The sequence below is a fragment of the Chiloscyllium punctatum genome, chromosome 3, assembly GCF_047496795.1.
Source record: "Chiloscyllium punctatum isolate Juve2018m chromosome 3, sChiPun1.3, whole genome shotgun sequence".
NCBI lineage: Eukaryota > Metazoa > Chordata > Chondrichthyes > Orectolobiformes > Hemiscylliidae > Chiloscyllium > Chiloscyllium punctatum.
This window is the reverse complement of record NC_092741.1, coordinates 44,115,999-44,132,004: the sequence shown is the minus strand read 5'-3', so window position 1 is coordinate 44,132,004 and position 16,006 is coordinate 44,115,999. Positions and strand designations below refer to the sequence as shown.

The following is a 16,006-nucleotide window of genomic DNA, read 5'->3' as shown; positions in this document are numbered from 1 at the left end:
CTACAGGATGGTCAGGACTGGGAACTAAACATACCCTGTTATAATGCCTACAGGAGAGATAAAGAAAATGGCAAAGGGGAAGAATTAGCATTACTGATCAGAAACAAAATCACTTCCGTGGTAGGCAGGCTGTAATGGGCGAAAAGTACTCAATGGAGACCTTATGAGTGGCACTGAAACTGCAAAGGAATTAAAACCACAAGTGTTATATTTCACTACCTGGTAGAAGCTCAGAAGTGCTAGATTGTATAAATGCTAAAATTAGGCACTTATGAAGCAAAGGCAGAGTAGTACTTGTGATTGATTTTAATCTTAACATAGCTTGGGAGAGACAGACAAGAGAAAGATTGTAAATTTCTAGACTGTGTCTGGGACAATTTGTCTTCGATGCAACAAGGGAACAAGCAATGTTGGTTCGAGCAATGTGTCTGACTTAATTAGTGACCTCGTGTTGTGAGCATTTGTCAAATAGTGAGCATAGCATGATCGAGTTCCATGAAGCATGTGTAAAAGATAAGCCATTTTGGATTTAAGTAAGGCAGACTTTAAAGTGCTGAGGTAGAGCCTATCTACAATAAACTTGGGAGCTCTGCTAATACAACAGATAAACAGTGGAGGGTGTTCGAGGAAACATTTAATGCTATTCAGAAGCACATGTACCCATGAGAGGAAAAGCACAAGCTCGCATAAGAAAACAGCCATGGACAACTAAGAAGGGACAAAGCAGCATAAAACTGAAAGAAAGGTCCTATAAATGCAGAATAGATCCTACAGAATGGGATAAATATAAAGGGAGATAAAACAGCTTATAAGAATGGCTAAAAAGGATTATGAAAGGAAACTTACAAAAGACATAAAAAAACAATAAGAGATTTTATAGTTATAGAAAGAAAAAATGGCTGAATTCATATCGGTCCACTAAGGACTGTGACAGAGATACTGTCAATGACATCATCTTGAGGTTGTACAGTATATTGGTGATGCCTCTTCTGGAATACTGTGTCCAGTTCTGGTCGCCTGTTATAGGAAGGATATTCTCAAATTGGAGAGGGTTCAGAAAACATTTACTAAGATATTGCTGGGACTGGAGAGTTTGAGTTATAAGAATAGGCTTGATAGGCTGGGACTTTTTTCACTGGAGCATAGGACGTTAAGGGGTAAACATACAGAGGTTTATAAAATCATGAGGGACAAAGGTAAGGTGAATAGCAAAGATCTTTTACCCAGGGAGAAGGAGTTCAAAACTAGGGAGCATATTTTTAAGGTGAGTGGAGAAAGATTTAAGGAGACCTGAGGGGCAACCTCTTCACACAGAGGGTGTGTGGAATGAACTGCCAAAGAAGTGGTAGATGCAGATACTGTTAAAGCATTTGAAAAGCCTTTTAACAAGCTGCACAAATAGGAAAGATTTAGAGGGATGTGGGCCAAACACAGGCCCACGGTGGTCTAGTATATTTTGAGAAACCTGGTCAGCATGGACAAGTTGGTCTGGAGGGTCTGTTTCCATGTTGTATGACACCATGACTCTCCGACTACGGGGAAATGACAGATGTGTTGAATGACTATTTTGCTTCAGTATTGACAGCAGAAAGAGAAGGATGCCTTGCCACAAGATATTAAGAGAGGATCAGGGCCAGAGTCTAAATGAAATTAGTTTCGGTAAATCATCAATAATGGTCAAATGAATGAAAGTGAAGAGTGACAAATCCCCAGGACCTGAAGGTTTCCATCTACGAGTATTAAAGGAGGTAGCAGAACACATTGCTGATGCCCTAACCATAATCTTTCAGAGTTCCTTGGATTCAGGAGTCTGGCTTTTGCCTGAAATGTCAATTTTCCTGCTCCTTGGATGCTGCCTGACCTGCGGTGTTTTTCCAGCACCACACTCTCGAATGGAAATTTGCTTATGTCACTCCACTGTTTAAGAAGGATGACAAAGGGAAGCCAGGGAATTATGGATCAGTTTAGCCTGATATCTGGAGCAGACAGTTCATAAGCAAGGTTAGGGAACTGTTCACATCAACACATTTCAACTAATCAGGGAGAGTCAGCATTTTTTCATGAAGGGCTCGGTAAGGTCATGTCTGACAAACCTTATAGACTTTTCAAGGTAAGTCAATGGATGGTGTTTATAGGATAAAATCCTGCACAAGACTGTTGGCTGAAGTGGAAGCTTATGGGATTGAGGACAAATTACTGACATGTGTGGGAAATTGTTTGAGTGGCTGGAAACAGAGTTGGAATAATGGGTAGGACATGACTAGTGGGGTTCCACAGAGATCTATGTTGGGCCTCGATTATTCCCAATATTCATTAATGACTTGGAGAATCGCATCAAAAGAATCAAATATCCAAATTTGCTGACAGCACAAAATTGGGCAGCATCGCAGACAGTGCTGAGGACAGCGTAAAATTACAACAGGATCAATTAGGTGAATGAGCAAAGCCGTTGCAGATGGAATTTACTATTATCAAATATGAAGTTATCCATTTTGGACAGAAAATGGATAGATCAGGGTATTTTTTAATAAGGCACAGAGTTAAATACAGTGGATGTCCAATGAGGTTTGGAGGTTTCAGCTTCTTTAAAATGACATGAACAGGTGCAGAAAATAGTCAAGAAAGCTAATGGAATGCTGCCCTTCTTATCTGAAAGGCTGGAGTGTAGGGATACAGAAGTTATACTATAGTTTTACAAAATCCTAGTTCGGCACCACTGGTGTACTGCAAGCAGATCTAGGCACCACTATATGTTCGAAAGAAGGTTTTGGTCAGGGAGGCAGTTCATCACAGGTTTACAAGGGTGATCCCTGAACTTCAGGGATTAGGTTATGAACAGAGATTACTAATTAGGCCTTTTGTTCTCTAGAATTTAGAAGGTTAGGGCTGATTAATCAAGGTCTTCAGGACATTAACTGAGAAAGAAAGAGTAGATTAAGATAAACTATTTCCACTGTTTCATGTTTCTAGAGTTGGGGGCATAGACTAAGAATTAAGTCAAGGCCATTCAGGAGCAAGGTTAGAAACACTTCTACATAGAAAGAGGAGTTAGTGGAGGTTTGGAACTCTCTACATCAGACAGCAGTCATTGTTAATTCAATTGTTAACTTTAGATCTGAGATAGACAATTTTTTATTTAATAAGAATATCAAAGGATACAGGCCCAAGGCAGGGATATGGAGTTAAGCCACAAATTCGCCCTGATCTCATTGAATGGTGAAGCAGATGTGAGGGGCTGTGCGGCCTGTTCCTGTTCCTTTGTTCCTATGACATATCCTGAAATGTTTTAATGATTTGTGCTCCTTCTAGTGAATCTGGGAACTTCAAGGTGGTATGTAGTTTTTAGTTGAATTGAATTGAATTGAACTTATTGTCACATGTACCAAGGCACAGTAAAAAAAAACTTTGTCTTGTGAGCATTACAGGCAGATCACAGAGTTAAGTTGCATAGATAAGTAAATAATAGGTAAACAGTGGTAAAAACAAAAACACAGGTACAGGCGAATGCTAGGAGTTTGTGAGTCCATTCAGTATTCTAAAAACAGTAGGGTAGAAACTGTTTCCAACCTAGCTGGTGCGTGTGTTCAGGCTTCTGTACCTTCTCCCTAATGGTAGAGGTTGTAGAAAAGCATTGCCAGTGTGGGATGGATCTTTGAGAATGCTGGCGGCTTTTCCTTGAAAGCGGAGCCTAGTAGATGGGTTCTATAGATGGGAGGTTGCAGGTCATGCCAGAATTATGTCGTGTTCTTTATTGAAGTATCTTGTAAGTAATAATACTTCCAATGCAGATTGTAACTGCAATTGACATTTTTACAATTGAAATATTCAGAAGATTAGGGGATTCCATTAATGTTTATTTTTGATAACAGACTTTTCATAGAATCATAGAATCCTCTACAGTGTGGAAACAGGCCATTGGGCCCAACAAGTCCACACTGACCCCCTGAAGAGTGACCCACCCAGACTCATTCCCCTACCCTATTACTCTATATTTACTCCTGACTAATGCACCTAACCTACACATGCCTGAACACTATGGGCAATTTAGCATGGCCCATTCACCTAACCTGCACATCTTTGGACTGTGGGAGGAAACCAGAGAAAACCAACACAGATACAGGGAGAACGTGTAATCTCCATACAGACAGTCACGCAAGGCTGGAATCGAACCCCATTGCCTGGTGCTGTGTGGCAGCAGTGCTAACCAATGAGCCACCCAGCAACCCAAAAAAAACCACCAAGACTTTGCAGGCGTTACTGGCCTGAAGTAATGCTATTGGCCAAACAATGGATTTGGCTGTGGAGTAACGAAATAACTTTGAGTGAGAAATCTCTGGGAGGACAAGGGTGCCCAGAAAAAGAAGAAACACCAAAATCCAGGATTTCTCTCCCAGTATGTGGCTCCTTCCATGAACTTTTCACAACTGTGCTTTCTAAAACCTAACAGCTCTGGATTCCACAATTTGACAGGTCTCTCTGTGACTCTGTAAGTCCATAAGATGGAGGAGCAGAAGTAGGCCATACACCCCATCGGATCCACCCCAACATTCAAGGCGTTCATATCTGATCTCGTAGTCCTCAACCCCAACTTCCTGCCTTTTCCCCAGAACCCTCGATTCTCTTACTGATTAAAAATGTCTCTGTCTCCCCCCCAGCCTTGAATATACTTAACAATCCAACCTCTACAGCCTTCTGTGGAAAAGAATTCCACAGATTCACTACTACCTGAGAGAATAACTTCCTCCTAATTTCTATTTTAAATGGTACTCTCATGGAGTGGCTTCGAACATTAGCAATCCCTCTTGGTTTAAACAGCCAAGTGCTGTGTTACCTCCAGAGTTCCAGCTCTAACTAGTTTCATGGCTTTGCACTATGAGTGTTGGTTTCTTCCTTTAGCGCCCATCTGAACAAATCTCCCAGTCAATTTTATGTTTTGCACTTTGCTTAATTGTAAATGTCAGCTCCCAAATACAGGTTCCATCATAGATGATAGATTTGACACTTGTTCTATGTCTGGTGAATCCCTAGCTTTATCTTTCAGCTTCCTAAGATCGACATTCCTGATGAAGAGTTTATGGCCAAAATGTCAACTCGCCTGCTCCTCGGATGCTACCTAACCTGCTGTGCCTTTCCAGCACCATATTTTTCGACTCTGACTCTTCAGCATCTACAGTCCTCACTTTCTTCAAGCTTCTTTAGATCCAAAGCTGACACAGTCTCTTAGCTGCTTCTAAACTTCTCCCAAGCTAGCTTAGCACTCACTGAATTCACTATAATAAACTGAAAACAAAGCATCTCACTAAGCTCCACCCATCTCCATGGCAATGTTCCACATGCACCCTGTTCCTGTGTAGAATAGCAAATTAACTACCTTTCAGATCCAAAGTTTTACATAGACCTCAAACAGGAATCACTGCAAACGTCATGTTTCTAGCTTTTTACCGAACTGAACTTATGTGTCAAATTCCTTTCCTAAAACTATAAAACTGTATGCCCAAACATATGAGGGAAGAGGACAATCTTTCTCCATGCTACCCTGTCCACCAGCACCTCCAGGTCCCTGCCAGCAAAGCAGGCTATTAATGTTCCTCTATCCATGAATTTAGATATGAATCTAACAGTAACCTAACTATTGCATATCTTTACAATCTATAGGCTGGTGTGGTGAATGCGATACTCTCACTGTGACTTCCATATTCATCAGAGTCTCTTTATAGGGATTATGAATTTCCAACCCTCTCAACTAAGGATACATCCTAATTATACTTCCATCATGTTGGTAAATCCAAGTTTTGGGGGTGATTAATTGCTTCCTCCTGCTGAGAAAGAGCCTGTACTCTGGTGAAAACATAAGAATAAACCAAGGACAGTCCTTTTGCAACATTCATGGGCAAGTGAAAGCCCTGTATAAAAACCAAGGGCTGCATTTTATCAGAAATTGTCTAAGTGTTAACTTTAGCAAGTTTCATGGAGGGTTTCCCTCTGTGGGATCTGATGAGCTCACACTATTTTCCGTAACTTGCCTCATTACTTCCACATAAGCCTCTGACACCCCACTCAGATATCTTCCCTCTTGCCACAGGCAGAACTCCTCAGGACATCCTGACCTCTGGCAGCACCACGGTTAAAGAACAGCAATGCTCCAGCTGTCGCAGCCCTCTGCACAGTTAGTGTGGGCAGCCCAAGCCCTGATGGATAGAGGAACATTAGTAGCCTGCTTTGCTGGCAGGGACCTGGAGGTGCTGGTGGACAGGGTGGCATGGAGAAAGATTGTCCTCTTCCCTCAGGACATGCTGAGGCCACTATACCTCCCAGCCTGGTCCTGGGTCAGTTTTGTTCCCATGGTCTGGAAGCATATCCAGCAGTGTACCTTCTCCTCTCTGCAAGAGTAGGCACCATCATCTTCTTTCTGTTACCTCACACTCACTCATTCTCTTCTACTGCACCCACCCCCCACCAAGGTTTACTGTTTGCCACTTCCACATCAACCTCAATATCTTTGCTCACTCACTACCCCATTCCCATCCCCCCCCCCCCCCCCCCCCCCCCCCCCGCCACCTGCACCAGTTCCCCACTAAGGCTCCCGAACCTGAATTTCCTCTTCACTGCTAGCTCACTTGCTAATTCAGATACTTCACCACCTTTTCTGTTCTTATACTGTCATCAGCAACTGTGCCAGGCACTTTCATCTCACTCAATACCTCCCTTTGTCTCATTCCAGGAGAAATGGCCCATACTAAGGTGGAGAGGACCATGATAGAGGTGGGGTGAGGAGTCCAACATTTAGCTCTTTACCCCACTTCAAGGCATGAACCCTGGCTCTGACTGGTGAGGACCATGACCTGGACTGTGATGATGCCGAAATGTGCATTTCCTGGTAACCAAACAAGAACTGTTGTCCATTGCTGGGCTGCGCTGAGCTGGGCTGCGCTCCCAGTACAGCCAATGTGAATGTATTCTTAACAAACCTGATCTTCCATCCCTTTTTACATTCTCTCGCTTACCTCCTGCATGTACCAGAGGATGATGTCCACAGTTAAGAGAGCAGACCAAACAGACATCTCCACATCCACCCCTGAGGAAGAAGTTGCAGATCTCTCAGAGAATGCACCCTCCTTCAGCTCAGACAGACACCTCGGAGTGTACTTTAGCTATAATACTGTTAGGAGGACACGTTGCATGAACATCAGGACTGTCACATCTCCACAGTTGCCCAAGGAAGAAATTCCCCAGGCCAGTGGCACTTGGACGACTGCCAGATATCAAATGCCAACTCAGTCCCAGGCAGGAGAGGAGCACATGGTGTTCACCATTCAGAACATCACCCAAATGCACGTTGAGATATAGGAGCAGTTGGCAGGCTTGTTACATGGTGCTGCCTCTGGCATATTAGGTCTGACTGCCTCCATGGGCATTGTCGACTTGATATACACACAGCCATCCAGCCACTTGTGCTCAGCATAAAGAGTAAAGAAACAGGTATCACTTCAGATGCGTTTTCTCGAAAGAAGACAGGACACATCCAAGAGGCAACACCCAGTCAGAGGGGAATCACACAGACAGACAGACACACACACACACACGGGAACACAAATGGGCACACATATAAACAGACTGTGGGACTAGTAATGGCCCACCCCTTTGACCGATTTAGACATCCAGCCCTGAATGATGTGTGTCCAGACCCCTGACTAATCTCTGTGCAGCTCCCTGACTGGCTCACCGTGACTGCTTAGATGGTTTGCAATGAACCCATAGGGTGGACTGTGGCCTACTCCCAGACTGTAGAGTTACAGATGCCCTGACCTTTAATCTTGGGTGATATGGTGGGGTGGAGGGGGAGGTGGGGGACAACAGGGGGTAATGGAAGTCAAGGCAGAGATTCTATGAGCAAAGAAGTAGGAGCAAAGTGAAAGAGTGTTCAGAGAACAAGTGATGAGCTGTGAAGAGCATTCTGATACAGTCCATGAACTGGAGGATACCTGTCCCTGTGTGTAAAATATCCTGCCAGCAGCATTGCAGTGAGAGGTGCCAGTGTCTTCTATAATGCAGTGCTGAAATGCGTCAGAGATGTGCCATGATGATGTAGTGATGCTGGTAGGTAACCTGTGCCAATGTCTGTGTACAGTGGATAGGTGCAGTCACTGATAGTGCAGTGTGAGATGTTAGTGACTGGTATCCAAGATGGATGGTTGGATGAGTAATCAGGAGTCACCAGATAACCACTCAAATCAGGAATTGTTTCCACTCAGTTTCTACTCAGCAGGTGGGAGAATGGGAAACTGGACATCAATGAGGTGAGATTAACTTTATGAGATATTAAAATGTGACGGATGGAAATAGATCCTTGGTTACTCTGTAAAGACATATGCATCTTGCTGTTTAACATTTGGTTGGAGAATGGCACATTTGCTCTCAACGTTAAGGACCTCATTCATGCCAATTTCACCCAATAATCCCAATATTCCCACCAATGCCCACCTCATTCTGAGGCTGGGAAGAGAAAACTGAGGGAGGAGGTGATTGAGATGTACTAAATTATGAGGCGCATAGATAGAAGGAACTTTTCCCCTTGATGGAGGGATTACTGACCAGAGGGGCAGAAGATGAATGTGAGGAAAAGTCTCTTACTCCAGAGGGTGGTGGGAATCTGGAACTGACTGCCTTGGAGGGGCAGAAGCCTTCATAATATTTTTGAAAAGTATTTAGATATGCACTTGTGATGGCAAGACATAGAAGGCAATGGACCAAGTGTGAGAAAATGTGATTAAAATAGCTTTTGAATGGTGTGGATGTGATGGGCTGAAAGTCCTCCTCTTTCTATAGGCTGTAGTTTTCTATGACTCTATGTCGTGCAGTTTTCATTTGTTCTATAAGCACTGGAAAAGGTCTGTTTCCACAGAATTATTTTGTATCACAGTTCTCCAAAGGTAAAGATAGTTGGGTTAAGAGAATAAAACATACTGAAGACATAACACATAAATTTGAGCTTGATTTTATCCAGTGACAAAAGATAGAAAATCAAGTTCTTTCAAAATGTTTTGTAAAAGGACTGAAAGTCTGAAAATGCACAGTAAGAAAAAATCATTATCTATTAATACCATCATTGTATTCTGGTGGAGGATGGGCAATTGGCTCAATTTCTATAATAATGCAGTACAAGTCATGTACTGAGTTCTGAAGAAGGGTCACTGGACCCGAAACCTTAACTCTGATTTCTCTCCACAGATGATGCCAGACCTGCCAAGCTTTTCCAGCAACTTCTGTCTTCGTTTCTGATTTCCAGCTATCTGCAATCCTTGCAATTTTCATGTGTTCACTACTTTATTATGAAGGATCAGGCGGCTAAACATTTGCAGCCTGAAATGCCAAATGGATGATATGTCTTGGCCTCCTCCTGAGGTCTTCAGGCAATTCAATTCACTCTACATTATACAAAAAAATGACTGAAAGCACTGGATACTGCAAAAGCTACAGGCTCTGACAGTGATCCAGCAATAGAACTGAAGACTTGTGCTCCAGAATGAACTGTACGCTAGCCAAGCTCTTCTACTGTATTGACATCGACCAGACAATGAGGAAAATTGCCCACTTGTGTTCTAAAGCACAAAGTTACAAAAAGCAGGGCAAATTCATTCTGGTCAAACACTGCTCCATCAGTTTTAGTCTTGATCACCAGTACAGTGTTGGAAGATGTAGCTAACAGGGCAGTTACTGCCTCACTTTCACAGCAATAACATGCTAACTTGCAAACTGTTTGGGTTCTGCCAGAGCCATTCAATTCCTGACCACATTAGAGCCTTGGATCAAACATCAATTAACAAGCAGAACTTCAGAGGTGCAGTGAGATGACCTTGACAGCATTAAGGCAACAACTCAGCAAGTGCGGTAACCCTCATAAAACAAGTCAATGGGAATCAGGGGTTAAACTCTCTGCTGGTTGGAGATATACCTGGTACATAAGGAAGATGGCTGTGGTGGTGCAAGGTTGGTCATCTCAGCCCCACAACAACTCTGCAGGAGTTCCCCAGGGTAGTGTCCTAGGCCCAAACATCTATAGCTGCTTCATCAATGACCTCCCCTCAATCACAAGTTCTGAAATGGGTATGTTTGCAGATGATTGCAGACTGGTCACTACCATTTGCGATCCCTCAGATACTGAAGCAGTCCATGTCCATATGTAGCGAGACTCGGACAATATCCAGGCTTGGATTGATGTGTGGCAAGTAACAGCCTCACTACACAAATGCCAGGCAATGGCCATCTCCAGGAAGAAGGAATCTAACCACTTCCCCTAGACATTTAATGGCATTGCAATCAACTTCGTCATTATCAATGCCTGGAGGTTACCGCTGACCAGATACATAATTGGACTAGCTATTTAAATTCTATGGCTACAAGAGCAGATAACTGAATAAACATTTTGCAATATGTAACTGACTCCTGACTTGGCAAAGCCCGTCCTCCACCTACAAAACACAAACCTGGGGTTCTTCAAGGCTGCTCCACTAATCAATAAGACCATGGCTGATTTGTTTATGTTTCACATTTCATTTTCCAACCTTTGCCACTAACCTTTGATTCTCTTGTTTAACAAGAATTTAATCACCTCTATGTTAACAGCAGTCAATGATTCCGTCTCCACTACCATCTGAAGTAGAGAATCCCAAAGTCGCACAGCCACCTGAGAGAAAAGTCATTCTCCTTATCGCTGTCATAAAGGGTGAAACCTAATTGTTATACAGTGCTCCCTACTTCTAGCCTCACCAACAAGAGAAAACATTCTTTCAACCTCCACTCTGTCAAGATAATTTGTAATCTTATACACTTCAATCAATTCACCCTCACTCTTATAAACTCCATTGGAAACAAGCCAGCCTCACCAATCTATCCTCACAGGACCACCCACTGATTCCAGGTACAAATCTAGCAAACCTCCTCTGAACCACCTTCAAAGAATTTACACCCTTCCCCTTAAATAAGGAGACCAAAACTGCACATAGTATTGCTCGTGCCAATGCACTGTACTTCAGCATGACAACCTTCCTTTTATGTTCAATTTCAATCATAATAAAGGATAACATCCCATTAGCCTTCTTAATTATTTGTTGTACCTGCATCATAACTTTTTAAGACACATGCACTCAATTTCAGATGCTTCTGCACCCTGGAATTCTCTATTTGTTCCTCATTTGCATAAAACTCCTTTTTAAATTCTTCCAGCCAAAGTGAACAACTCCACATTTTCCTAAATTATAGCCCATCTGCCAACTCATTCTACCTATTTCTATTCATCAGCAATTTAACTGCAAGAACTTCGAGAAGAATATATAAAGGAAAAGATCAGTGAAGACAAATATAGGTCCTCACAGACTGAAATGGGAGAACTGATCAGGGAAATGGCAGAGCAATAAAATAACATTTTGTTCTGTCCTCATTGAAGAAGACAATTTTTTTTCCACAGAAATGCTTGGGAAGCAAAAATCTATTGGAAAGGAGGAATTGAAGAAACTTAGTAAGAAAATAGGAGTGGAGAAATTAATGGGACTGAAAGCTGATAAATTCCTATGACCTGATAATTTACATCCCCGGGTGCTAAAGGAGATTGTCATGGAGACAGTGGATGCCTTCATTGTCATTTTCCAAACTTCTGTAGATTCTGGGACAATCCCAGCAGATTAGAGGGTGTCAAATGTAAACCCACTGTTTAGAAATGGAGGGAGGAAAAATATAAGAATTCTAGACCAGTTTGCCTAATATCAATAGACAGGAAAATGTTGGAATATATTCTAAAGGATTTGGGAACAGGATACTGTTCCCAATACTGATGGTATTTCACAGTGTCAATGTGGAGTTTCACAGTGTCAAAGGGAAATGTTATTTGACAGGCCCATTACAGATTTTTGAGGATGTACCTTGTGGAATAGACGAGGGTACATCAGTAGATGTGGTGCATTTGGATTTTCAGAAAATGTTTGATAAAATCCCAAGTAAGACATCAATAAGGAAGGTGGGGAGGGAGGGATATTTGTATACAGAGGGGAAAACTATTTTAAAATGTTGAAGCGTCACATTTTTTACAGATGTAGCAATTGAACGTCACAGAACAGATGTGTAAGCCTCCCAAACCAACAGAAAAAACCCTGCAAACTAAAGGGACATCTCAGATGTGAAAGCTCAGTCCAAGCTCCATGTCGTTCTTTGCTGCCTCGAAGCTCATGACCCCAAACTCCCATCCCATGATCCCCCGTGGGAATCATGGCCCATAGTTTGGGAACCCCAACTCTAACAACAACTGAAGCAAATCTGCTTTTTCATGGCAGCCATGACAGCAGTAGTAGGAAAGTGCAGCTAGGCTGGATCATAGGCTGACTGTCTCCTGTGACTGATGTGCTGCTTTTAGGTATGAAGTGGAACTTGATGTGCGCAATCGACTTGCAACTGGAATATCATGACTAGGATTCGCTTTATGTTGACAGATCTGGTGTTGACAGAAGGTGGTAAAAAGAGCAGCATAATAAAGTGAGAAAGAGAAATAAGCAGTAGAAAAATATATTGTTTTAATTAATAGTATGAAAAACATAGCAATGCTTTGATTGTTTACTAAAGCTTTACAACCTACTTCTGTTAGATACAAAGAATATTCTTCCACAAACTACAAGTTAGCTGTGCTCTAAATGTTAAGTAGAAGCTGTTTTAAGAAATGGCTATTGCAACATGTGTACTGTTTTTAAATATGTCAGGGTAAAACCGTTTCCTGGACAACGGACAGGTCCACTTCAGTTCTAACTTCTTTTTTACACCATTAGTTTAAAAATCAATGATTTTTTTTTAAAAAATGGCTAATTACTGCAATATTTTTCACGACAGTCATTGTTATTAGATTAGGGAAGCAGAGTGCTATACTGTGAGGCAACTGCGATATTACGTTAGGGTTCTCTATCTTCATTTCAGTGTTGGCTGTTAACTGGTTTTTGAATTCATGAAAATTAGTGGAAATAATTTAGCAGTCAACAGTTAATTATAGAAAAATAAACCTTTAGTTCATAAAAAATCTGTACGATGCTTTATCCAGATGTTTTCATAGATCCATAAGGTACTCGTGTCAATTTCCTTTCTCATTAATTTCAGAATTAAGGAAGGCTGGGGTCACCATTAATAAAAATAATCTGGGATTAATGTTTAAGTTGCTAAAATAAAAACTGTTAATTCAAAGGACCATTCTCAAAAATTATTTTTTTAATCTGGATGTAAACCTAACCCTGATGTTAAACAGAGTACGTACCTTGGGAAAATTTTGTATATTTGTTTTTTGTAACAAACATACAAATATGTTGTTTATAAATAGCATTTAGGAAAAATACTGCTTTGTAAAAGCAATGTGTACCACTGACATCAAAGGCAAGCTGTTTCCCTCATCTATTCTATCAATGAAGTTCATAACACAAGGTGTTACAGTAAGGGATTTTTCTAGTAAGTCGCAATAATAATCAAAATCTAAACCTTGGACTGATAGCTTTCACATTTTAAGGTAGTTGCAGAAACACAGTGAAATGGTTAAGGCTGACAATCTCTGAAAATTAAAATACCCTGTTTCCTTAGTAACAAGTATGAGAGAGATCATTAATATGCAAACACAGACTGGAGAAAAAGATATTAACAGGTTTACAAGAGTCAGTGCTAATCCTGGCAATCTCTGCTGTCCACTTTCACATTTTCTTTTAATTTGGAGTTCTTGTGAATTGAAGTTATTGGGAAACTGCTTTTGCAGTTATTTATTCCATGTTGTATGAGAAATTTAGTTACTGAAATCTTTACTGGAGGGTGGGAAAGGGGATCTGATGTGCAACTCAGTGCATTCCAAGTAATATTCTCTATTTAAGTGTTAAACAATATTTAGAAATTTATTATAACAATGCCATTCAATCATAATGGAGTTCATTATCTTTCCCCGAATTACTGATGTCATTTGACGAAGGACAAGACAGGCAATTGATTACACTTTAGCAACAACATTTCATCACAGATTTTGAATCAAAGAGTTCAACTTATGATGTGCATATGTAATCCCTTATGTAGTGCATGCAAATCACCGATTACATCCTGATCTTACCAAATAGTAAAAGTAAGAGATAGGTGTTTACTTGAAAACTTATTTAGATTCTGTGTCTCAGCACAACAGCATTTCTGCTGTCATTCTTGTGTATTTTTTATTTTGTTTAAAAAGGAGAATGGAACTTGTAAGCTTAGGTGACAGTTCTTATTGATACATGCCTGAGTGACTTTACATACTTAGCCAATTTGCACATGCACAGTGCATCCTTCATACTACAGAGCTAACATAAAGTCACAGGGATGCAACCATATTTACCTTGCTTCCCGGCTTTGGTCCTCTCTTTTTGGGTATTTTCAGTGGTAAAACAATTTTAGATGGAGCTGCCACAACATTTTGCACAGCTAGTTTAAAAGCTGACTGAAGGAGCTCCTGTCTCCGTTTTCTTCCTGGTTTCCTTCCTCGTCGCCCTGGTGTATGCTCTGAAGCCACTTTCATTGCAGACTGCATTTCACTCTCTTCAGATTGTAGTGGCGAGGGAGTAGCAGTGCTGTTCAGGATAGCAACTAGAAGAACAAATGACAAAAAGAGAGTGAGAGAGAGAGAGAGAGAGAGGAAATTAAATGACAGGGTAAAGATGATCTAAAACAATTGCTGCGAATTTCTCAATTATCTTTGCAATAAATATTTATTCTCTTTCCACATTGAGACTCCTTGTGCCAGTTTAAACTATTATATATACAATACATAGGTGTATAGCCATGAAACAAGCCACCTGCATAATGTAATTATCTGTACATCTTAATAACGTATGTACTTAAATTATATACACCAGGATAAAATCTGTTTGTATTGACTTATGCTACTAAACCAAGACTTCTTAAATTAACAATTGCAGCCATGCAGACAAACCATTCACTCGTTCTTATTACCTGGTTAGCTAGACTATAATATTAAACCTCTAAGGTAGTCAAGGCAGGAACACATTTATTGCACAGGCACAATAAACTGGCAAAGCCCATCTTTGCAACGCTTCTCCTTGTAAACTAAGACTCCAGCAGCCTAGTGTTCCAGCTGCAAACATCTCATTAAACTAATGCATTCAGGGCAGAGCAGAAACTCGATTTGCCATGGCTACAACAGTGAATTTCCATTACGATGACAGCTTAAACCACATCATGTCCGGAAACCAACCAACCCTGTGCATTCAGAAAAGAAAAAAAAAATACATATTACATACAGAAAATGAAGCCTGTATGTGGTATATCTTCCTTCCTCTCAATCAGCTCAACAAGGAAATGTGCTGTCAAGAGAGAGGAGAGAGAAAATATATTCTTTTAAATGTCAAATAAATATAACAAACATAGAATACAATCTACAAAAATAAATCAGATTTACAACTATGAAAATAAAATGTAATGTATTGCCCATTCTTTATTTCCCTATGATTTGAGATGGAATAGCACAGAATTCTAAATTATTGTATTTTTTTCTCTCTCTCTGCAACTCTCCCCTATTGTTTTACCATTTGCAGAAGCATGCTGTTTCATGCTACTTGAAATACAATGGTTCTCAATCAGGCATTTTTCTAGTGTTACTCTTTTAGGCTACCCTATTTGGCCCTCCTCCACTGTTTCCATGGAAACCACACTGAAAATGTCAAGTCAGCACTCCACCGTCTGTCACTAACATAACTCGCCCTCCCATTCACATATGGGAAGCTTAATGTGTGGCAACACATCTTCACCAGCTCAAACAACAGTGGGCAGTGCTACGGGGCTAAATGAATGACAAGATTCCCTCGAAGGTTCACAGAAAGTTACAAGTGATGTGGCTGAGCCCAATGCCTGTCAGATTGTTGTCTCAGAGTAACCAAGACAAGATGAAAATCAACTCATCTGAGGTAGCTATACTGCATAGGAAGAAAAAGACATTAATGCTGTCTATATATTG

At 41.0% G+C, this 16,006-nt stretch overlaps 1 protein-coding gene across 2 annotated transcripts in view; it reads right to left on the bottom strand.

The window, feature by feature from the left end:
- scml4 (Scm polycomb group protein like 4) overlaps positions 1 to 15,103 on the bottom strand; it is a 125,824-nt gene extending 110,721 nt beyond the window's left edge. For both annotated transcript variants that reach the window (XM_072552493.1, XM_072552501.1), the window contains exons 1-2: positions 14,986 to 15,103; positions 14,372 to 14,619 (exon numbers count right to left, since the gene is read on the bottom strand). In XM_072552493.1, coding sequence (XP_072408594.1) covers positions 14,372 to 14,563 — 192 coding nt within the window. In that variant the 5' untranslated portion in view covers positions 14,564 to 14,619; positions 14,986 to 15,103. The remainder of the gene's footprint in view (positions 1 to 14,371; positions 14,620 to 14,985) is intronic.
- Positions 15,104 to 16,006: the final 903 nt, after the last annotated feature.